Source organism: Rhinolophus sinicus, chromosome 5, assembly GCF_057876585.1.
Source record: "Rhinolophus sinicus isolate RSI-liver-muscle chromosome 5, RSI-T2T, whole genome shotgun sequence".
Lineage (NCBI taxonomy): Eukaryota > Metazoa > Chordata > Mammalia > Chiroptera > Rhinolophidae > Rhinolophus > Rhinolophus sinicus.
Window position 1 is genome coordinate 110,327,884 of NC_142505.1, and position 24,106 is coordinate 110,351,989.

A 24,106-nucleotide genomic window follows, 5' to 3' on the forward strand; every position below is an offset into this window, starting at 1 on the left:
CAGGAGTTGATGGTTTTGCCCAGGGACCTGGTACTGGCATTAGCCGATACATACTTGGATTTCCTTGCTGGGCTGGGGCGGTCAGTGGAAGAAGAAGTGGGAAGCTGTATAGCCCAAGTGACACAGGTGTTAACGACTGTCTTTTCTGTACATGACTCGGAATTGTTCTTACCAGGACAGTGACAGGCTCCTTGTGCTTTGATGTGAGGATGAATAAGAACATTTAAACCATGTAAAAAGTGAAATATTTTTATCAAGTGACTGTGTGGAAAGGTGCCTCCAGGGTGACAGTCACGGAGCAGCTCCAGCAGGAGGAGTTTTTGCTTTTGTGTCCCCACCCGCACCTTCTGATGCCACCCAACAGCCTGCTTTCAACATTCAGAATTTACTCTGAGCCGGGTGTTTGGGTTTCTGCCTCAGCAACATGGATGGGCTGTTTTCATCTTGTAAAGTGTGACTGTTGGGAGCCAAGCAGATGCCTCAAGGTTTCAATGTTTGCATCTCTTCTTGCAGGGAGATGACAGTCTGTCTGTGATTACCTTCGACTCTGACGTTGAGACGGTGAGTGTGACGGGGGCAGCAGTTCATCCCAGTGGTTCTGCCCCACACGCGTGACTCACGAGAGTGCAACGGGCTGTTCCCTCCAATGCTGTGTTTAGAGCTGGAACACAAAGTCCAGATGCTACTTGGTGTTTGAAAAGTCTCAAGTCTTTCGATGATTTGAATAACTGTGATTATAATTTTAAGGCTTTTACCCAGAAGTTAGTCCTGAGCGGAGTACATGTGAGGGAGATGACAAGTTCCTGTCTGCAGCGGGTTTGGGCCCTGCCTCCTAGCCCCCCAAATCTGACACGGAAGGGAAGGGAGAAGGGCTCAGAAGCGACTGTGTGGGAGCGAGGTGACCCTTTGGCAGGGTGTCACGATGTCCTGGCCAGTGCCTGGCACGCTGGGTGCTGGCCTGAAGGGAGAGTAGATAGTAGGGGTGGACAGGCCCAGGGGTCCAAAGGCTAACCGGGGCCCCGACTCGGCCTCTCTAGCTAGAAAACGAAGCCTGCTAACTGCGTGTGTAGTGACAGGAGACAAAGGAGAGTTCTAGCCAAACCACAATCTGCACTGAGGGCTCTGGCTCCTGCAAACCTCCACTCCCTCCAGCTCCGTGCACTCAAGGGGGAATTGTCACAGGTCCATTGTCTGAAGTGAGGGCCACCGCAGGCTTAAGAATTGTGCCTCAGGTGCACTGAGGACATGGGCCCAAGGTGTCTGGGGTGAGGTTCAGCCTGCGTGGAGCAGAGTCCAGTGCTTCCGCCGGCAGCGGAGTGAGGGGGCCTCTGCCTGGTGTGAAGCAGGTGAGGACACGAGGCGCGGGAGGCAGTGTCACCCCGCCACGTGAGCACGAAGGGGAGAGCCCGGTGGCGCCCAGCTCTGTGTTTGGCATCCTGGTTGTCCAGGGGCATTAGTCCAGACAGGCTCGCTCCTCGGCCAGCCCCGCCCTCCTCAGCAGACTTGTCCCCCAGGGGACAGTCGCACTGGGTGCTCCAGGTGCTGGCCTGAGGACATGTGTGTGTATCTTGAGTCTGAATTTAGGTCCCAAAGCTGCCGTGTCTGTGATGAAATGAGTGGTGCAAAGTGGAAAGCCCGCTCAGCCTGGAGCCACGCATGGCCCTGCCGTGGGCTTCTTCCTGGGCTCAGGCGGTGCTCTGTCTCCGCTGAGCCGGCCCCTCCCTCACTGCCCTGACACCCCCACCCCACCATCCTGTGGTTCACGACTGGGGCCGTTGGGCCTGCTCGAGAAGGCTCAACACACTTTACCTCGTTTTCTTTCTTTCAGAAAGCAAAAAGGAAAAGTTTCCACAAACCTCTCCCCACATCGCCAAGTAAGTCTGACCAGGGCCCCGGCCCTGGGATTTCCAGCTTCACTCAGAAAATGTTTTTGCGAGGCCTCGACCAGGGAGCCAGCATGGCTGGGTTCCAGTGAGGGCCCACTTCCCGCTGTGTCCTCCCATGGTGGGAGGGGCGGGACAGCTCTGTGGGGCCCCTTTTAGGAGGGGACGGATCCCATTCGAAGGTGCTCCACTCTCGTGACCTCACCACCTCCTGAAGCCCCCCAGTGCTATCCCAGTGGGGTGAAGCTTCAACATAGGCATTTGGGGGTCCATGCACATTCGCTCCGTAGCCATAGCCACCCAGGCCACTCTGGGTCGCTGTCCTAACGCTGCTCCGGGTACAAGGGATCCACATGTGAATTTTATGCCTACAGTACGAATGTCTACGACACACTGCATCCTGACTGGCTTCCTTTTGCCACCCAAAAACCTGTGGTCTTCCTTGCCTTTTTTATACATGTGTATACGTTCAGAATACCTACATGTCTCGGACATACTGTGTTGTATGTAACACAGAGAAGACTAGTGAGCGTCCGTATTAGCCCACGCGTATTTTATGTCACAAGTAAACATGAACGTTGCAAAGAAATCATTTAGCCCTTTGGATGTTTGATTCCTTCTTCTTCTTCCATGGAGCCAATTGAGAGCTGATGTAAAGGGAAAGTGTGGTGTCTGTGTTTTAAACCTTCTCGTTTTAGAACCGTGCTGGTTAAGTCCTTTTTGGCTAGAAGGTACCTAAGGTAAATATTGGACTGTCTTTCATTGTTCTTACTGAAAGTCGAGCATATCAAGTGTTGAAAATAGTAATAATCAACTTATTTTTGTCTTGATTTCTGTAAATGTCAGAATGTGTTTCAAGTAGTTGAGAATGGCTACCACCCCAGGAGCATGAAAAACTTGAGGGCTGTGGCTCCCCCCACCCTGCTGGGCGTCCCTGGTTGCCGGTGCCACTGCTGGTTCTCGGGGACTTGCTCACCCCAGACGTGCTGCGTCCCCTCCCTGAGCGCCAGTGCCTCTTTCACACCCGCTCACCCTCTCGTGCTGGCTGGTCTCAGCTCAGATATCACCCTGTCAGCCGCTTTGTCACATCCTTCATGACACTTGTTCAGCAGATGTGCTCTGTCTGGATTTCAGTGCCACAAGCGTGGGGACCGTGTCTGTCCTGTTCACGTAAATGCCTTCTGGAATGCCTCATCAGGCTCCCTATGGTGTTGTAGTTTCCGGAGTGGCCTGAGGTTCTTATCCCCACGGCGCTCTGAGGAAGGCGAGGCAGGCGGCCATGTTTCTGTCAGTATTTGTTGTTTTAAGGCAATATCGGCCACCTCCAAATTTCCGCCTTCCTGTTTCATTTTCCCCGCTGCCTTCCCAGCTTGTATCCACGTGCATTCATGTTTTCCTGGGGAATTTTACTAATCAGTGATAAATCACATACATTTAAGAGGAAATGTCATTTGTGGGTGGTTTTTTTTTTCTGATCACTAGTTTACTTTTATAAATGAGCACTTAAATGGATATTTAAAGTTTGGAAGGCCTTCAGAATACCCCAGAAGTGGAGTGCTGTGGCTCTGCATGAGTGAAAATGTGTCAGGTCAGGCAGGGTCTGATGTGTCTACTTCCTCATTCTAAATTATAGTGGGAAAATTCCATAAATTTCAAAGCCATGGAAAAGCCTTATACATTTAAAAACTTAAGTATATTAGACTTAGATTTTCAGGATCTTCTACAGATATAAATTTCTTTGCTATTTAAGAAATATAGGCATGTTTTATAAATAATGTAGTTTTTCATAAATTTGTCATATCTTGTATAATTAAAGAGATGAAATCCCAGATTAAAAAATATTTTTAAAGCGTTTCCTTCATTTTGATGACAAACTCAAAAATGCCCTGGAAAGGTATAATTATTGTTTGTTTCTTCTAAATATTTTGCATATTGTTCTAAATGTTATTACTTACTGTGTAGCAACATGAAAAACATATTAAGAATGTTAAGTGTAAAGAGTACAGAATTATGTGTTTGTATGGTTGCGACAATGTATAAATATATATCTGAAGAAATGGAATGGAAATTGTGATATTGGTAGAATTATAGATTTATATTTTTAAACAAATTTTCCATTATGTTATGTTTTATAACAAAATTGTAAAAACAAATCTAAGTGTATATATACATATCATAACTATGTTCTTTATTTTTGTCAGAATGTTTTCATCAAGAGTCGTTATGCCCCTGTGAATATTTTATTGTTTTGTCTTTCTGACATTGTCAGAAAGACATTGACATTTTGCTCCTCTAAAAGCACATATTGGTTTCTAGAGTCGCCATATTACTCTAAGCCGAGGAAAGTGGCATCCTGGAGGTCTCTGAAGGCAGCAGCGAGCATGCCCCTTGGCAACAGAATGTCCTTAACCCCACAGAAGCTGTGGCTGGGAAGCTCAAAGCAAGGTGTGTGCTTGCTCCAACGGAGACCTTTCCCACTCCAGGGAAGGGTTGTAGGCATCGCAGGTGGTGACGTGCGATATGAGTTGTGTGGATAACCTTGTTTTTAATCTTTTCAAAAACGCTGAGCCTCCTCGCTTTACGTAACATGTAAGTGTGGTTTGGGACGGTGTGCGTGTGTGATACTTTATCCTTTGGGGTCTCACGTTGCTTAGCACTGCTGGCAGCGGTTGTGTTGGATCCAGTTCCATCCTGGTTGCAAGAGCCAGCTGTTAAATTTTTAGGAATTTTGTGGCAGCTTGAAATTGGATGTGGTGGGACTACTTATACTGTGAAAATGGGGAAATGCTACAAATGAGGGCTCTGCTTGCTTTTGGGAGCCAGTTCGGTTACTGCGTATTTATCAGCACACCACTGACTACCGCTGTCTACTGGTCCATGGCAGCTTTCTTCAACCCAGGAAGACTGAGTCTTAGAGGCAAAGCCTTTCCCTGCTTGCTTTGCCTGTCATATTAAATCCATGCACATTCACACCAGAAGTCTGCCCCAACCCCCGAGATCAGACCTCACCTTGGAGCATGCATGGACCAACCCCCCCAGCAGCACTCCCGACTGTCTGGCAGAAGCTCTAAGAACGAAGAGGTCAAATCTCAGGCGTTCTGCCAGCAATGGTGAGCACGTGGAGGGTGACGAGGCCGTGACTAAGGAAAAGCAGAAAGGAGTGAGTTTGGGGCTTCCTGTGCTAGTTTCGTCGGCAGGAAGTAATGGAGTGTCCTGAGGACAGTGGCTCTGGAAAATCCATTGTGCCTTCCTAGGAAGTGGCGTTCCCAGGCTTCGGCTGTGCCTGCCTCGCCAAGTTAGAGTCTTCTGTACACTTACTGTATAAAGGAGACTAGGAATGACAACTGCAAACGGTAGTAAAAAGCCCAAATCGCACCAGAAGGCATCGGTTTCCTCTCGTGTCTCTGTCTTCCTGTCTGGTCTTTGCCCACCTGTTTCTTTGCAAGGCTTTTCCCTGCTCGGTAGCAAGCCTGGTGGCCCCTCCTCACTGTAGCCCATGGGTCATCACCTTACTGCGTTTACCGGCAAGGAGTTGTGTTTTAGGCTTAAATATCAGAATCCTCGTGTATTAGGCATCGTACTGAAACCAGTGTGCACTCTGCAGTTTGGACATCAGAGTGGGTGTTGTCATCGGCTCGGGGCATTGTTTGTGTGTCTCTCTTTGTGTTTTGTTTGCTGTTTAAAATCTGAACACGTCACTTCTCCTTTTGACTCCCTTCTGTAATCCTTGTACTGTAATTCTGCCCTGTGTTCACGTGTGTTCTCTTGCTTCCTCTTTCCCTATCACTGCCATTTTTGGTTACCTTTTCGGGATAATATCATGATTGAGCTAAAAACATTGCAATATTTCTGTGTTTTTTTTTTAAGGATAATTTTATTAACTTCCAGGTTTTTCTTAGGTATAGCCAAGAATTCTTTCTCCTTCTCAGATAATCTTTTAAGAGGCTTTGTGTCTTCCTCCAGGTCATGTTCCTGGGACCCCTGTGTACAGAGAGAAAGAAGACATGTATGACGAGATTATTGAGCTGAAGAAGGTAGTGTGTCTGTCCTTCATTGACCTTAAACAGTGGAAGCCTTGCACATAACGGGTAGAGAAGTCAGGGTCCGTGCCAGATGTATCCGTGTGGAAAGAACATGAGTTTTAGAGTGACACGTGAGTTTAAACCTGGCTGGGGACCCTGGCTAAAGAAAGGCCCAGCACCAGCTGTTTCTGTGCTGTACTTCTCCAGCACAGCGGCAAACACGGGGGAGGACGAGATTAGCCTCAAGGTCCCTTTGCTCCCTGAGACTCAGCACTTTGATGCGGCCACGAAATGTTGCTTTTGTCAGTAACCTCCCACTTGTGCATTTCTTTAGTGTTAACGACACATTTCACAGGCCCTGTCTCAGCTGATCTCTACAAGAGCTCCGTGAGCTAGGTGACAACTGTTATCTGGTGATGACCTTAAGACTCAGAGACGTTAGCAGTCTGTCCAAGGTTAATCCGTAGCAGAACCAAGACTTCAATGACGTCATCTGCTTCCCAAGGCCAGGGCTCTTTTTACTCCCCCTGCCGTCTCCTGTTCCCGACGGCGGTCACACTGAAATACGTCGTCATCTCCTCATCTTCCCCATCACCACTGTTACCACCCCGGTCCTTCATAGTCATACGTATTCCTGTGGCCCCTGGAGTAATGACAGGGTCCATCCTCTTCCATACTGGTGATCAGTTTAAAGACCTGCTGTCCTCCGCCATCAGGCCCGTCTGCAGGAGCGCAGCCAGTCTGGACAGCAGAGGTTAAGCAGGCCACCGGCCGCCAGCACGCCCAGAGCAGGGCAGGGAGCCCGGCAGCCGTGTCTCCTGAGGGGCATCCGGAATAGCCGTGTGAGCAAGACAGCCCTGTGTCGGCCCCCAAGACACTCAGCCACAGGCCTGTCCAGCGTGCAGGTGCTGCCTGGCCAGTTGGTGCTCCGTCCTGCGAGTCTAGCGAGTGTTAGACAAGGCTTATCAGCCATACTGCAGGGAACCCTTGTCTTGGTTGGAGGCTGTACAAATGAACTGAGAGCCCTGGAACTGTCATTGCACTCCTGGAAGGAGTCTCCCTGGGGCCGGAAATGGGTCTCTGGGTAAAGTTAGGCCGCCTTCATTCAAATTTACCATCATGGGTTTCTGGGTGGAATCAGCCTGGGCTTCTAAATGCCGAGAGAAGGGGTTTCATGTTTAGTCGTGTGCTGTTGCTCTGGTGTCCTGATCATCAGAGTGGTTTCCTATGGTGAGCAATGTCTCAGTTTCTATTGAAAAAATGGGGATAATGATAGTACAATTGCATAGGGTTGCCGTGAGAACTCAACAGAATAATCCATGAAAGTGCTTCAGTTGCCTGACGTACAGTAGGAGAGCAGGAGGTGTAGACCATTGGCAGAAACTTACTTTGAAATAATTACAGATGCCAAGGAAGGTGCAGAGATGGATCAGAGCAGTCGCTGTGCCTTCACCCGGTCTCCCCCGAAGCTTCCCTCTCACATAGCGGTGGTGCAGCGTCTGCCTGGGCAGTGACACTGGGACAGTGTGCGCGTGCAGTTGTCTCAGGTGCTCATATGTAGGCTTGTGGTGCCAGCACTGCTGTCAGGACACAGAGGTCTGCCTCCCGCTGCCCCGTGAGCCACGCCCCCCCCCGCCCCCCCTGTCCCTCATCTCTGGCAGCCATGATTTGCTGTCCATCCCTATAATGTGGCATCTTGATGATGTTACGTGAATGGAATCATACAATATGTGACCTTTTGTGGCTGGCTCTCTTTTCACTCCTCAGATCCATCCAGCGCTGCTAAGCTGTGTCCTACAAATTCTGATATGTTGTATTTTTTGATACGTTATTTCATCTAAGACTGATTCCATGATGATTTGGAATCTGTCGTTTAGTTGCTAAGAGTGTAAGTTTAGTGTTGCTGACTTCTGCTTTGAGTCCACTGCGGCCACACAACACACTCTGTGTGTTTTCATTCCTTTTACATTTGCTGAGGTTTGCTGAGGCCCAGAACGTGATCTGTGTTCGCGTGTGCTCCGTGGGCATTTGAACTGACTGGGTATTCTGTTGTTTGGGGAGTGTTCTAGAAATGTCAGTTAGAGCCTGTTGGTTGGTGGTGGTGTTGAATTCTTCTGTATCCCTCCCGATTTCTTCTCCAGCTGTTTGATCTGTTGTTGAGAGAAAGGTGTTGAAGTCTCCAACTATAATTGTGCATTTTTCTCTCTCCCTTTCAGTTCTATCAGGGTTTTTTGTGTGTTTTTTTGCAGCTTTGTTGTTTGGTGGCTACACATTTGGGATCACTCTTCTTGGTGGATTGACCCTTACAATCTTCGTGTAATGTCCCTCTCTGCTCTGGTAATTTTCTGTTCTCTGAAGTGTGCTTTATCTGATACTAATACACCTACTCCTACATTCTTGTGACTAACGTTTTGATGGCATCTCTCTTTCCGTCCTTTTACTTTGACCTGCCCATCTCACTATGTTTAAAATGGGTTTCTTGTAGACAGCAGATGGTTGGGCATGTTCTTTAATCTGCTTGGCCAATCTCTGTCTTCTGTTTGGCTTGTTTAGATCGTTTACCTTTAATGTAATTATTGGTATGTTAGGATTTAAGTCTCCTGTTTTATTTTGTGTATGTGGCCTCATTACCACTGAACGATGTTAAGTCCTGACCCTCCAGTAGGCTTCCTTTGACTACCCAGCCCCTCTCCGCAGGAGGAGGGAGCAGGGTGCCTGCTGCAGCCTGGCAGGTGGGGGTCTAGGCTCCCCACTCAACCTTTGCTAGCTGGGTTGGGGGCCACAGTGTTTCCCGCGGTGTCTGCAGTTGTTGCCTGTACGTTGTCTGCCTTGTCTGGCTGCCTCTTTCCTGCTGCAGAGAGGAGGCTTTTCTTGTCTGTGACCATTGGCTTGTCCAGACTGTTGGCTTCTCCAGTACCCAGCCCAGCACATGTGAGGCAAAAAGGAAACGGGGAATCTCTGCATGTCATTCCTCGGGTCCTGAGGTCCCTAGCTAGCCTACCTTCTTCTCGCCATCTATTTATGTCTTCTTATGTTTTACAGACGATGTCCAGGGATTTTACATGGACTTGCTTTCTTATCTTCCCTGTGCATTATCTGACTTATTCACTAAACACTCACTGAGTGCCAGGTGTCTTTCCTGCCCCATCATGACACTAGCAGTCTTGCCGGCTGTGGACATGTGGCTGATGTACCAGGCCTCCCTCCATGGGATGCACACTTTGAATCATCTTTCCAGTGTTGACCGGTTTGTTCAGACACTGTCTCTCTTTTGAGCACCATGAGTCTCTTGAAAGAGACGGGTGTTTCCAAGGTAACCGTGGTTCAGATGCAGGTTGGTGCTGGGAGCCGGGCAGCTGTGGCACTAGCTGATGACCTGTGCGGGCACCCCCCAGCCAAGACTTGTGGGCACTGTGCTAACCTCACGCCTTTTAGGCTGTGGGGCATCACAGACTGGGAAAAACTTTTTCAAGTGAGGACGTTGAAAAAAATTACAAACGCCGTACCATCACCATTGTCATAAAAGGACTATTAAGTCAAAGTAGTAGGAAGGATATAATTTCAAAACACTGGATAGTTACAGAAATTGAATAAGCTTATATATCTGAAAAACAGACCACAGAGCCTTTTTCTTTCTAGTTCACTTCAGATTGGTGAAAAGTTCATGCACAGATAAATGTTGGGAACTACTGCTCTGACCAGCTGAGCCTTTGCTGGGAAAAGAATTTTAAATGGACATTAGGGTTTGTTGAATGTTAGTGATAGGTGGTGTGACAACAATGGCTTCTCACGTGGACATGGAAGAGAACACGTGACATTGGTACCTTCCAGAATTGCTGTTGGCAGTGTTTCTCCATGGGGGTACCCAAGGGTTTTTGGGTGGGAGAGTTCTTCATTGAGTGGATGGTCCTGCACTTCACCGGGCACTCCCCCTGGTCCCACCCATTAAATGCCAGTAGTACCCTTCGGTGCTCCTTCATGTGACGTCTAGGTCCGCTGCACCCCACCGCCACGTACAGTGCCCCACCGGGTAGCCAGGCGGCTTTGAGCCTTCTCTAACTCAGTGTCTCCCCCGCATGCTCGTGTGCACGTGGTGTATGCGTGTGGGCCTTTCTTTCTTCAGTCGCTCCACATGCAGAAAAGTGATGTGGACCTGATGAGGACGAGGCTTCGGCGCCTAGAAGAGGAAAACAGCAGGAAGGACCGGCAGATAGAGCAGCTTTTGGACCCGTCCCGAGTAAGTCATTGGTCTTGCCGTGGCGGTGCCCTGGCTGTGGGTGTGGGGGCCATAGGCCCAACAGCACAGCCAGACAGGGCGGAGGCAAACCGTGTTTTCACCTCTCAATCTACTTACCACAGGGCCCGGAGTTTGTTCGGACTCTGGCAGAGAAAAGGCCTGATACTGGCTGGGTGAGTATAATCTCTGGCAGGACAGATGACCTTGTCACTCAAATCTTACCTTAAAACCAGTCTGCGGTGAGAGAAGTCTTTTCCCTAGAGCCCTCACACAAGAGAAGTAATAGATATAGAGGAAGGGCTCAGGGTTTCCCCAAACCATTATCCACGGAGCCAGGGGGGTTACGAGAAGATGCTGCAGGGGCTCTGAGGGGGAGGGAGGGGGCTGAGCAGGCTTCCCATAGGCCAAAAATCTATTGCAGAAAAAAATAGTCACAGCAGGGGCTTCCCCATCACGCCTAAAGGAACACGGGTAACAAGCCAAATTGATTTAAAACAGAAACAAAGCAGTAGAACAAAGACCTTAAAACACATACAGACACCTCTCCCATATGATTTAATAACACGTAACAGAGTGAGTGAAACAGAATGATGGGAAATGGAGCCATGATACGATTAATGCTGTGGCAACAAACTAGCAGTTGGAGAAAACTGTATCACAGTAAAGCTCATGTGAGTCAGGGAGGTACATTGTTTCAATGTGGAATGCTAAAAGAAGCCCCGAAGGGATGCAGTTTCAAGATTATTGAACACAAAGGATAAAATAACATTAATGATGTGATTAATGGGTTTGATAACATAAAATTTATAATAAAAACCCATTAGACTACGATGGAAACGATCAATATAGTGGGAGGGGAAGGACATTATGATGAGGACACGAGTTTCTGTCCAGCGTATACAGACTGTGCTAATCCGTAACGAAGAAAAGCTCTGAGAGACCAAAGCAGTTCTGTGAGGACGGCGGCAGCAAGCGAACTCCTAGGTGCTTGAGAAGGAATCAGTGTTTCCACAGAAAATAGTTTTTACATAATAGCGACTCAAACATTGCAGTTTGCACACGTACATGATCTCATTTGACTTTGGGCAATAGGGGGACTTCAATCCCCATTTTTATAATCAGGAGACAGGTTCAGAGATTCGCCCAAATTGGGCTCACAGTGAATAACCATGAGCCCTGTGAGGCCTGGCTGCTGTCTGCTGGGGTCCCTGTCTCTTCAGAGGCGTGAAACCTCACGGCTTCAAGTAGCAAAGTCAACACAGAGAAGAAGGCCACAGTGGGCAGGGCTGAGGACGCATGGGGCTCTCAGAAGCAGAAGCTGTGTTTCAGGTCTGCGTGACATGAGCAGCAGTGGGCTGAACTTGTGCCACCACTGGTCATGCCGCTTTTAGGAGCGGGTCCCAGGAAATCCAAGAGAAAAAGCCTGTGTGCGAGGTATTGACAGCTGCCCAGTTTGGGAGGAAAATTGAGGAGAAGCCATTCAAATTGGAATACCCCTGCATCGAAACTGCTTCAGGAGAAACTTTTTAAAGAACAAAGAATATGAAACCATAGCGCTATGTTCAGAGATATGTACATGATTTGGGTGAGGACGTGGGGTTCTGAAAATAGGAAGGGCACTTTGTTTTTGTTGTTCTGCTGCTATGTGCTTTTTGTTAAAGTTGATTAAAAGTGGAAATTCTAGATCACGAGACGTGCAACTCTGTTGCCAGTTGCCCTTCCGAGTGACTGTGTCCTGTGGCTACACATTCCCACTTGTCATCTACGCCCAGGAAACACTCGTGCGTGTGCACGAGCAGGGCTGCCTGAGGATTCCGATCAAGGGATCATTTGTAACAGCACCAATGGGTCCAGATGACATGTCTCAGTGAGAGAATGGGGCACTCTGCCATCTGCGGCCAACTGTGGCATTAGCAGGGACGGGTCACCAAGACAGTTTGCTGAGCCAGAAACAAGCTGCCAAATGCCATGTGTGGTCAGAGAGCGTTTCTGTAAACAACAGCAGAATTCCAGAATTTCAGGGTGTGCACACATGAACAGGCATATAATGCAGAGTCTACAGGATAAACATCATGTTGATGCCAGTACTTGAGAGGGATAAGGTCAAACGGTATAGTTTCAGCTATAAAGTTTTAATTATTTTTACAAGAAAATGTATTCATGTAGTACTGTATTTTAAACTTACCTTAAAATCCAATTTAAAAAGAAAAAAAAGGAGGTTTCTTTCAGGAATGTAAGGGTGTCATCTTCCAAGGTCCCTCACGGAGGAGGCATGCCTTCCTCAGCCCTGCTCTCCCCCAGGGACTATGTGGACGCATTAGGGTTGGTGGTTTTGTATCTACCGATTGTGGTGTCTTCCTGGAAAGTAACCGGAGAGCGTGCTATCCGTGTGCTGGGTGTGGAGTGAGGGGAAGGCTGTGCGCTCGTGGGCGTGCGCATTACTGGTGCACGTCTGCTCCGGCCGGCCCAGCTGCCGGCCCTGCATGCCCGCTTGCTCACCACCCTGCACCCTGCAGGGTGAGCGAACACAGCCCTTCCTGTCCTCGCTGCGCTGTAGTCTAGAAAGAAGCCAGCAATTAAGCAGGGAGGACAGCGAAGTATGAAAGTGCCCTGGTGGGAGGCTGTGCGGTGCTGCTGGCTCAGCGGGGGGACGGGGCAGTCCTGTCTCCAGAGGGAGCGGGGCCGTGGACCTGGAAACGTCACCTGGATGTGTGTTGTGTTGGCAGGTCGTGAATGGGCTAAAGCAGAGGGTTCTGAAGCTGGAGCAGCAGTGCAAGGACAAGGACAGCTCTATCCAGTACGGAGAGGTCGGCAGGCCGGCCGCGGGCTGCGGGCTCCGGGCTGCGGGCTCCGGGCTCCGGGCCGCGGGCTCCGGGCTGTGGGCCGCGGGCTCCGGGCCGCGGGCCGCGGGCTCCGGGCTCCGGGCTGCGGGCTCCCGGCTGCGGGCTCCGGGCTCCGGGCTGCGGGCTGCGGGCTCCGGGCTGCGGGCTCCGGGCTGCGGGCTGCGGGCTCTGGGCTGCGGGCTGCGGGCTGCGGGCTGCGGGCTCCCGGCCCACCGAGGCCGCTAGACCTGGCCCTGCAGGCCCACTCGCCCGGCTCGTTGCAGTGTCACTATTGGCTCTGTTTTCTCAGACTGCCTTTGTTCCACCTGCCACCTTCTGTTCTACGTCCCTGGGCCCAACATCATCTTTCTAGCAAAAAAGAAAAAAGTAAATATTAGCCTCCTCTTCCAAATGTCACTAAGGAACAGCATTTTCCTTTCATCTCTTCTTGTTCCTGTCATATTTAAGAGATGCTTTCTGCCCTTGGTCTCCTGTGGATCACTCTTTATCTCAAACATGAATTTTGTGCATCTTGACACAGAAGCCCTGATGCTCAGACTGGTCCCCCAGCTGCCCCTCCGTTGGGCTCCGGCCTGGCACTGCCCTGGGTGTGGCCACACCGCCTCTCCTGCTGCTCTAGTGACAAGGCAGAGTCTTTCCTAGCTGCATTTGAGCTCACTCAGGGGAGTCTGAGGTTCTCCTTTCTGTTGCCTTGTGTCTCCTCTTTATACAGTAGTTTCCCCCTTCTTTGTTTCTTGCTAAACTTGTCAAGTTAAAAAAAGTTATTTGCTGATTTCTTCTGTGTTCCCGAATCCTGAACTCCGTAACTTTACTTTCATTTCTCTGTTAGAGCCTTTATCTAAAGGTTGAGAACAAGGAGAACTTTGCTGTTATTACAAGGAGAAAATGGTTCCTTTATACAACTGTTCTTTCAACCCCCCCCCCCCCCAAGGTTTGTCCTCTCTACCCCAGAGGTCTTTCTTCACAATGACCTCAGTTTCAAAGACAGCCTCTTAGTAAAGAGTGTCATTAGGTAATTTGTCACCTCACCTGGAGAGTGCTGGTCCATCCTGGAAGGGGTCCTGTGGGTGTGAGCAGTTCTCTCGTCCGTCTGGAAAGGAGCCGAGGGCATCTGCCTTTCCCTCCCTGCCCAGCTCTTCCAAAGCCTGTCCTTCTCTGATGTCCTGGGAGCACTTCCTTTCCTCTGCCCTGAGAGTGCTGGCAGTGCCGTGCTAACTCGCAACTTGGATTTTTAGCAAACTGCAGACTGATATGAAGACCACGAACTTGGAAGAGATGAGGATTGCCATGGAGACGTACTATGAGGAGGTGGGTGCCCTCCTGCCCAGAGTGGGGCGCAGGGTCAGAGAGGGTCTGGGTGATCACCCGGTGGCACTGTGGGGACCCTGCTCTCTTAACTTGAATGTGAACCACGACACCTAGCACTTGCCTCCAGCCGCGGGGGCAGAAATCGGGCACCTGACAGCAGCTCTTTCAGAGGAAGGTCATCCCTGTGCTTGTTTTGTCTTTTGACGCATTTTAATTTTGTATTTGCAGATTCATCGTCTCCAGACTCTCTTGGCGAGCTCTGAAGTGACAGGAAGGAAGTACGATAATCTGGGTGCTCGTGTTTGTCCTTGTGTTAAGCTACTGTCCGAGTAGAGCAGTCGCTCCGGGGAAGCTGCACGCGCTGCCCCCAACTTGGGAGCAGTGCCAGCACAGTCCGCGTTCTCAGGGGTCAGAGTTGATGTGTTTCTGTGTGTGATGGTCACAGAATTGGCGCGTGCTGACGGCCAGCAGTTGTCATTTGTGGTACTGGACAGCATCTGGCTCAGAACTGGAAAGCATTGGTTTTCCAAACAGGTCTCCCTGTTAGGAGGACGTCTAATACCAAGTACAAGTTCATCTTGCCAATGACCTTATTAGGAGAGACACTCCAGTCTGCTTCCCTCGGGTTCCCCTTCTCCCTGCCCCATATGCCGTAAGGCTGTAGCAAACAGTGGGAGGAATGGCCCCAGTCACACTCGTCTTGTCGCTGCCTCTGTAGTAAATTGTGAGCATTTGTCGAGCACTTATGTGCCGGCATGGCCTCCCCGTTTTCCCTTACTCCCTAGCAGTTTAAAACGGGTTGGCACACTCTTCTGGAAAGGTACAAATAGCACTCCCAGTCGGTCCTCACTGTTGGCAGCAGGGTCCTGCAGTCTGCTTGGACACAGCTGTCGGGTGTCAGCCCGTGCTCTGGGGGTGCAGAGGCAGGGTCCCGACAGCCTGTGGTCACGCTTCCATCAGCCGGCCAACACAGAACCCGTGCTTAGGTGTGCTTCTGTTTAGAGATGCCTCCCGGTGGGTCCTGTGGACTCGCTGACATTGAGCTCACGGCTCTCGCTGAGTCCCGCCTGGCGGAGGGAATCTGACATGCATCTCCTCCCCCCTGAGCACCGGCAGCTCTCCGGCACTGCGCCGAGGCGGCCATTTCAGGCAGCAGACTCAGGGACAAAACGTGAAGAACACATGCCAAGGAGCCCGCCAAAATGACCCTCAGTGACAGTACGAGAACTGAAGCAGGAAGGCATGGCAGTGGCTCGTTCATCCTGAGCTGGGAACGTGCCCATCGGGTGACTCTTAAATTTTCGCCTGCTGCCCGTGACTGTGAGTGAACATGACAGTAGTGCCACTGTGTGTGTGGGGGGGTTACCCACAGACTGTAACAAGTAGGCCCGTGTGCAAACACAGAATCTGAATAATGAGGAGCAACTGCATTTTAGACTCTGGGATAAGAGGGAAAATCAAAGCTCTTACGCAGGTGCTTGTGGAACAAGAGGAAACTCTTCAGATTACTAATCATTGAATATGAACGGAACTCTGTTTGGGAGGATAGCGGTTTGCTGACGTGGGTCAGGTCAGTGTCCCTGTGTGACTTTCAGGAACTCACCTGCAAACAGTCCTGGCCACATGCCGCCTTCATGCACGCCGTTTATGAAATCCGTTCCAAAACCCAAACCTTAGCCGTTTGGTTTTCTGGTTCCTAGGCCTCCCATGGAGAAGAAAAGTGGCCTTAAAAGGCAGAAAAAAATGAGCAGTGCCCTCCTGAGCTTGTCCCGGAGCGTTCAGGAGCTCACGGAGGAGAACCGGACTCTGAAGGAGGATCTGGACCGTGTGCTGAGCAACTCGCCCCCCGTCGCCAGGACAAAGGGTACCTCCCAGAGCCACCTCAGGAGGGGGACGCGAGGGGACAGGCCTGCTTCTCTGGGAGGACGAGGGCCCTCCCGCGCTCCCCGCCACCAAGGCCGACATCATTGGCCACAGACGTGTACCCCTGAGCCCCACTGCACTAAAATGTGCAGAAGCTAATGAGCAGCTGCTGGGTGCTGAAAGAGTGGTGAGCAAAAGCACGCGGACGTCCCTCGTGGAGGTGACATCGTGTCAGGGAGGGAGAGAGAAGCCAACAGGTCAGGTACGGGCCAGGTGCTGATAGTGCTAGGGAGCAAAATAAAAGAGGAAGGTGGCAGGGTGGGGGCAGGGAGTGCACCTGTGTGTAGGGTCGTCAGGGAGGGCGCCACTGAGACAGTGACAGCTGAGCACTGGCCTGAGAGGAGGGACAGCCACGCTGGTGCCCGGAGGGAGGGCACGAAGGCCCCGCATGAGCCTGGTGTGTTTGGGGACCAGCTGGCAGCAGTGTGCCCAGCATGGAAGCAGTGGGGGTGGTGGGGACAGAGCAGTCCTGGGCCAGATGGGGTACAGGGACTTGAGGCACTCCGAGGCTCCCGGCTGCTGAGCAGAGGTGGGAAGTGTCGCACTGGTTTCTCCAGGAGCCCCTGCTGTGCTGAGTGGACTGGGGTAGAAAAGGGGACTGGAGGACGAAAGCTTCTGCAGTGTCCTCGGAGAGGCTGCTGGTGGCCTGGACTGGGTGGCACCGCAGTGGAGAGAGGTGGCCAGATTCGGGACAGGTGCTGGGGGTGGGGCGTAGCCTCTGAGGGGAGCGGAGGAGTCAGGTTCCAAGGCTTTTATCTGAGTACCTGAAAGGGCAGAGGTGCCCTCATCCTGAGGTGGGGAGACAGAAAGAGGAGCAGGTTTAGGGGAGGGGACTTTGTGATGGACATGTTGGGGGAGGGGACTGTGATGCACATGCGAGTGACAGGCATCCTGAGAGCGGGTGCAGGGCAAGGGCATGCTGCTGGGTCCTGGGATGATGAAGACAGGAAATTGAGCTTTGCAGTTGGGAGAGTGAGACACTGGTGACCTTGAGAAGAACCACGTGAATGGACTGCAGGGGCCAGAGGCTGACAAGGGTAGAACAGGAAAGAATGTCACATGGAGGCCTTAGGAGACATTCGTGTCACTGACTCCACAGTGGGAGAGAACAGACTTGCTGTTGAGAAGCCCTTTAGAGCACAAGAACCTTCCAGGTGTGGGTCTTCGGGCTTTGCTGGTGGTATCACAGTGATGCCAGCCTGGGGAAGGGGAACTATCAGGCCACTTGGGATGGGGCTCCGGCTGAAGTGGCCCGTCACCATGGTGGCATGAAATGTGTCTTCATGAGAACACTTTGCTTCCTCTAGGTTACACGGAGTGGAGTAAGCCGCGGCTGCTGAGACGGATCGCAGAGCTGGAGAAGGTGAGGGGCGCGCCTCTTAGCATCACCCGCCCTGTTCAGGACCCACCTGTGCCTGATGAGTAGCTGGGCATCTGTTGGGGGTGGGGGAGGGAGACGGGGGCTTTAATCACAGGACTTAGGGCTGAATGAGGTGTCATTGACTGTGGGGGTGATGCTATCTGCAGACCGCGCACAGTGCAGGCTAAAGGGCGGACAAGGCCCGAGCGTCACGCGTGCCTGCCCCCCAGTTACAGCCGGCGGGGACGGGGAGCAGGTGATCCCAGGGCCTTTCAGAAACCCATCCTCGCTTCCTAGATTGTTCTCACCAATGCATGTTATTTGAGTTCACAGAAAACTCTGTTCATCCAAATGTTGCCAACCAGAAAATTTGGGAGATTAACATTTCTTCATATCCCCCATGTGAATTTGCAAACTAGTCGTGAATCTGATTCTACTGACAGTTGCCAGAGTGTCAGTACCTTTTGAGTAGCTGGTAAGATACTCAGAGCTGTCGCATTGTAAACCTAGAGCTGAGTAAACCTAGAGGAGAACATTTTTAAAAAAAGAATTTTACATATTTACCAGCAGAAAACTTAATACGTTTTTATAAATTGCAGGTAGTGTAAAAATCAAAGGTGTCAGGGAAGAAAGGCCCCTAGAGGAGGTGCAGAGGCCCAGTGGGTCTGAGCTTTTCTAGGCTGACGATGCTGACATCAGCGGGGCTCTCTAGAAATGTCTAACAGATGCCTGTGTTGCCTGCAGAAGATAAGCTCAATGGAAAGGCCCCGATCACACGCTTCAGAAGTGGACAGGTCAGACCCCCTGGGTCACTCTGCTTCCAGCTGCGCGGTGCACAGGCAGCCACGATCCGAGTGCCACGAGGACAGCGAGCGTCTCCGGGGTGCGGTGAGGAGCCCGAAAGGCGAGCAGAAGGCCCTGCAGGTGCAGCTGCAGGAAAGAGAGTACGTGGTCCGTGTGCAGCGGCACCTCCTGGGCCCCGGAGGAGGCCTTGCTGCCTGTGGAAAGGTGTTCCTACTCGGCTTACCCCGTTCTTGTCAATTTGGGGGAAATGCTCCGCTCATGGCAGTAATTGCACAAATACTTTTTATATGGTTCTAAAATGTATATTTCAGTGGTAAAATAAAGGCCGCTTTAGTGGTAAAAAGAAGACATTAAATGGCCATATTATATCATTAAAGGAAGGGGCCTTTAAATCTCTGTACTGAATTCTAGAGGGATTTCCAAATTTTTTTAGAGAAGAATTGACTTTCATTAATTTGTGTAAAATAGACTCTCAGTTAGATCTTATGCAGAGTGGTTTAAAGATTCAGTAATATGTTTATGGCATCAAATCTGTATATCAAATAAGATATAAATGCTGTAAAATTTTCAGCGTGACCCTAAGAGTTTGAAAGGCAAAGCCTCAAGAGTTTGCTTATTTTCTGTTCTCTAGAGTCTTGATCTGTAGCCCACCTAAAATGCACCCATCTCCTCCTCCTCCCTGTTTGCTTGGGGCTTCTCTAGTCATGGTTGTGTTGATTGTAAGCAAAACCCATGGTCTTCTGAGATGTTTATCGCTCAGACCCTGCTACTCAGAGTGTGGCCTGGGAAGATTACACCTCAGCACCACCTGGGAGCCGGTGAGAGATGCAGCACCTCAGCTGCCCTAGATCTCTAGAATTCAGCTTTGTTTTTAATGAGACCACCCTGGTGATGTGTGCACATTTAGGCCTGAGAAGGACTGACTGCTGACTCGTGACCTGTTACAGCAGAAGGCCAAGGCCTTCGCATGTGCCTGTTCTCTCACCTACAGTCGAAGTCTAATAGTGCGTCTACATGCGTTGATAGGTCCTTTGTAAAAGTTAGTAGTAGTTCATGAAAAGTTTTAAAAACTAGGCTAGCCATTTTGAAAGGTGAGTCAAGTCTGTGATGATGTCTTAAGCTGTCGCACAGCCTAATAATAGCTCCACTTATTAAGTCCTTACTGTGTGCCCTGCTCTGCTAACCACTCAAGGAGTGTGAGCTCATGCATGTGGAGAGTCACGTGACAGGAAGCAGTGGAACCGAGCTTCAGACACAGGTCTTGTTTCAGAGCCACATTCTTAGCCACATGTCACCTGTGGGACACAGGAAAGCCCATCTGGAAGCAGTTCAGTTGGAGGTGCCTGGGAGGCCCCTTGTCCTCCAGGCCTCAGCTCAGGCAGCACCAGTCTAGTCCATGGGGGTCCTTCGAGCACTCAGCTGGGACTCGGATTAGGTACCTCGCTGTGTGACCGCTGGGTGAGGCCGTGAGAACAGGGACCTCCCCAGTCTGCTTTCACGTGCCACTGTGTCCCCTGCACCTCATGGTGGCTGGCACACAGCAGGTGCTCAGTAACAGATGCCTCAGGGCTCCAGTCTGTTCCTGGCTCTTCCTTTCTCCTTCTGCCCCTGTCCTCCGTCCACCGTCCATTGTCCGTCCACTGTGAGGGAGTGGGACTGCGTTATTTGTCCTGAGATCGCTTCCTGCTCTGTGATGCTCATTGTAGCTGGTCCTCTGTGTTAATGAACACTAATGTGTCTGCTTCTGTGTTCAGTCTGGAAGTGAAGCAGCTGCTCCAAGCAAAGGCTGACTTGCAGAAGGAGCTGGAAGATGTGAAGGAAGGTGAGAAGGCGAGAAGAGAAAGAGAGGAGGCTTTGAGGTACGTGAACCAAGGGGCAGAGTTTGCAGAGGGAATGCACGCAATTCCAGCGCCTCCTGCCCTCCCCCACCTGTTCTCAGCACAGTGTCAGGACCGGCTTCTGAAAAACGCCCTTCTGGTTCAGTCGTTCCTCTTCCTGAAACTTCCAGTGGTTTTGTTTCCTTCAGAATAAAACCCCAAATTCTGAGGAAAAGCCGTGCATAATTAGGCCATTGGTAGAAAGGTGGTCTCATGGCAGCTGCCGTGCCTGTACCACCACCCCCGCTGTGCCCGCTGCTGGGTCTCCACTGGCCGAGACTCCACCCAGGTGTGTGACAACGTGGATGGACCCCAAGGGCATTACGCTAAGTGAAATAAGTCAGACAGAGAGAGACAAATGCCACATGGTTTCACGTATATGTGGAACCTAAAGAACAAAATAAACGAATAAACAAAGACTCATAGATACAAGAACAAACTGATGGTTGCCAGAGGGGGACTAGGTGAAAAATGGGAGGGGATTAAGAAGCACAAATTGGCAGTTACAAAATAGTGATGGGGATATAAATTACAGCATAGAGAATGTAGTCAATGATATGGTAATAACTGTATACGGTGCCAGGTGGGTACTAGACTAGTCAGGGGATCACTTCTTAAATTATATAAATGTCTAACCACTATGCTGTACACCTGAAACTAATATAAAATCATATTGAATGTCAACTGTAACTGAAAAAAATAATGAAATTAAAAAACTATATTAGCCAAAAAAGAACTCAGCCCGGGTGTCAGTGACCTCCTTGGGACAATTGCCTGCCACACACCTTCATAATATCATTGTCCACAACAGTCAAAAAGTGGAAACAGCCCAGATGTCCATGAGCTGGTGACCAGATAAGGAAGTGAGGTGTACGCACACGAGGCAGGGAAAAGGGGGGGCACTGAGAGGTGCTGCAGCGCGGAGGAGCCTCACGTTACGCAGACTGAGAGCCGCAGGCAGGAAAGGCCGCATCGTGTGATTCCGAAATGTCCAGACCAGGCAAATTCAGAGACAGAAAGTACACGAGTGGTTGCCCGGGGCTGGGGGCGGGCCACGGGAGGGCTTACAGGTGGGGAGCTGCTTTCAGGTGACAGAAGTGTCCTCCAGTTAGGTGGTGCATCTGATGGTGCATAACTGTGAATACACTGAAACCCACTTAATTGTGCACTTCAAAATAGTGAGTTTTATGTTCTGTGAACTTTATAGCAATAAAAAAAAATCCCCCCAAAAGTAGATAGACATCTGAACAGAAATATGTGGCACTCAGGATAATTGGTAAGACACAGATTACTGAAATGAATCAAAAACTTTGTTTTCAGGAGAAATGCGACTAGAATTTGTCAGAAGGCTACAAAGCAGAAAGGGCAGGTGAACAGTGAAGAATTATTTTTACTTTGCCTTTAAAACCTATAGTGAGGATATCAGTTATATTTCCTTCCGTTCTCATTTTATTATAAAACCCCAATGACCTGCCTGTCGTTGTTTGTGTAGTCAGTATTTTTTCAGTTTTTACCACGTGCCCCAAAACCCTCATCCCGTCCAGCCAAGGAGATAGACAGTAGATGCGCCATCCCATGGTGCAGTGGGGTGGCAGCCGGGCCCCCATGTCTCTGGGAGAAGCGTCCTTCCCAGCTCTGCAGGCTGCCGTCCCCGCTGTGACACACAGACATCTCACTCAGCGCAATGACAAGTGTGCTGTCATCTTTTCCCTTTCCACTTTAGAGAGGAAATTCAAACCCTTACCAAGAAGTTTCAAGAACTAGAAGAAATTAAGAAAGAAGAGAAAAGTGACGTCATGGAAGTGACGCCTGAGGTATGATTCAGGCGTGCTTGGTCTCGGCTGGGATGTGAAGGTGCCGATGGGCCCCATCCCTAGACTTTTTCCTGACTCCAGCACCGACAGGCCAGTTTCCTTCTGTTGTCACAATTGATTTCTAGAAATTGTGTGTGTTGAATCCCAAAGTTCTGACCTGATTGTCAGTGTTGACTTCAGTGAATGGCAGGGTCCTTCTGCAGGACCTGCAGGCAGGTAAGAGGTGAATCTAGGCAGAGCATCCTCCCTGTCCCTGTCGCCTTGCTCCCCCCATTGTTGTGGACAAGAAGGTGGCCTTTGTGACCTTGAGGGGAGCCCTTTGGTCCCCACTGGCCCAGTGCTCCCTGCACTGGGCTATGGGCTCGATTGTGCCTTCTTGCTAATCCTTTTTTCCAAGTAACAGAATCTTGAGATGGCAGGTGTACTCTGATAGCTACTCACACCACAAATAACAGAGATGTTAGAATCCTGTGGCTGCAGTTTGCTCCCAGAGGAGCTGTCATGTACGTGTGGGACAGGTAAACCAGATGTGGTCCGGGGGTTTGCACAGCAGCCTCCTGGTGCCCCCTTTTCTGTGACCCTTTCTGCTTCCTGAGGTGTGACAAGTGCCTGGGGGCCCACCAGGATGGAGGGGCCTTGTCTGGCACACATTTAGCCAAGAAGTCCTGTTCAGAAAGTGACTTGCTGCTGCAGTAGCAAGTGTCCTGACAGACTGTCACTGGCCACCAGAAGGGAGGCTAACAGCCCGCAGGGTTGAGTGATCTGCTCACAGTTGAAAGTAAAAGTGGTTTGTTTTTTTAAATCTGAACTGGCTTCGGTCTTCCGAGGCTGGCTTATTTAGCTGGAGCCTTAGTTTTCAGGCGTCGTCTTTGAGCATATGACTCTACCTGTACTTCCGCGGTAGCACAAGGGAAAAAGGACAAGAGCTAAGTGAGGCCTTGGAGAGGCAGGTGAGCACGTCTCTAGTTACACGGCGAGACGGAGCACAGCACTACTACTTAGGCAGAAGAAAGGCGGCATCATGCGTGGCCCTGGAGCCTGAGGGTCGTGTGGCGGTGGCATGCAGTGAGGGCTGAGCAGGGGCTCTGTCTCTCCCCTCTGAAACAGCTTGTTCAGTAAAGCGCTTTCGTGTCACCCGTGTGGACGCGTTTCCGTGGTGCTTTCCTCAGTACTGTGGGTCATGTTCCCAGTCTGCAGAAGCCCTGTCCCAGTGTCCAGGGAATTCGCCATTCTGTGTGATGGTCACTTTGCAGGAGACCCCTGCTTACCTGGATGCCTCCACCGCCTGCCCCAGGTGGACACGCCTGGGCCAAGTGTGGCGCACACCTGCTGATGGCACGGGCATGTCGTTGGCAGAGCAGAGCTGCATGTCTTCTCTAGGCGACGTGGCGCTCGGGTGCATTGTCACATCCTTTTGTCCCAGCGGGGCACGCGCAGGCAGTGAAATGGCCGGGCCTGCCGACGTGTGACATGTCTGCTGCAGATAACCCTGAGCCCTGGAGGTCCCGCTTCAGTAAGGGCAGATATGTCTGCTGTTTTTAATGCTTTCCCCTCAAATTCACATATCCCTTAGGGAGAAAAAATAGTTTCCACATCCCACAGAATTGGCTATTGAAGACTCCACCCTCCCTTGGCCTGCTCAGGTTTCTGTGGACAAATGAAGAAAAACATGTTTGTCCTGTTATCTCGTCAGCACGTAGATGTGCGGACATAGGAGAGGTCGTCTAGCACTGACCTCGTCCTGTGCAGTCGCTGGACACAGACCCCGGCCTCGTCCCGTGTCCCATGTTGACTATCTCAAGCATCCGGCCCACGCTGCTGGCACCCCCTTTGTCTGGCAACTTCACCGCGGAGGCCGCTGCTCTCCCTAACACAGCAATTTGGGATTTGAACCTTCCCTGGCCCCTGCGAGGCGGAGCGGCCGTGCCAGTAGCCCCAGCAGAGCTCTCCTCAGGAGTGACATCCTCAGTCAGCCTCTGCGTTTGTCCTGACTAGGCTCAGGAGACTGGTGTGGTGTAAGAATTACACCATTTTG

The 24,106-nt window shown here is 50.7% G+C and overlaps 1 protein-coding gene across 7 annotated transcripts in view; it reads left to right on the forward strand.

Annotated features, from left to right (window-relative positions):
- Positions 1 to 24,106, forward strand: part of IQCE (IQ motif containing E) — a 36,408-nt gene that overhangs the window by 2,070 nt on the left and 10,232 nt on the right. For 5 of the 7 annotated variants that reach the window (XR_016021408.1, XR_012489932.2, XM_074313989.2 and 2 more), the window contains exons 2-15: positions 514 to 561; positions 1,829 to 1,874; positions 4,200 to 4,328; positions 5,847 to 5,917; positions 10,029 to 10,142; positions 10,265 to 10,315; positions 12,869 to 12,939; positions 14,221 to 14,293; positions 14,522 to 14,571; positions 15,994 to 16,157; positions 17,524 to 17,579; positions 18,321 to 18,520; positions 20,135 to 20,239; positions 21,981 to 22,071. Coding sequence is in view for 5 of the 7 variants with exons in the window: in XM_074313989.2 (XP_074170090.2) it covers positions 514 to 561; positions 1,829 to 1,874; positions 4,200 to 4,328; positions 5,847 to 5,917; positions 10,029 to 10,142; positions 10,265 to 10,315; positions 12,869 to 12,939; positions 14,221 to 14,293; positions 14,522 to 14,571; positions 15,994 to 16,157; positions 17,524 to 17,579; positions 18,321 to 18,520; positions 20,135 to 20,239; positions 21,981 to 22,071 (1,269 nt within the window). In the remaining 2 variants the exon portion in view is untranslated. The other 2 variants (XM_074313990.2, XM_074313988.2) reach the window with 2 other exon arrangements.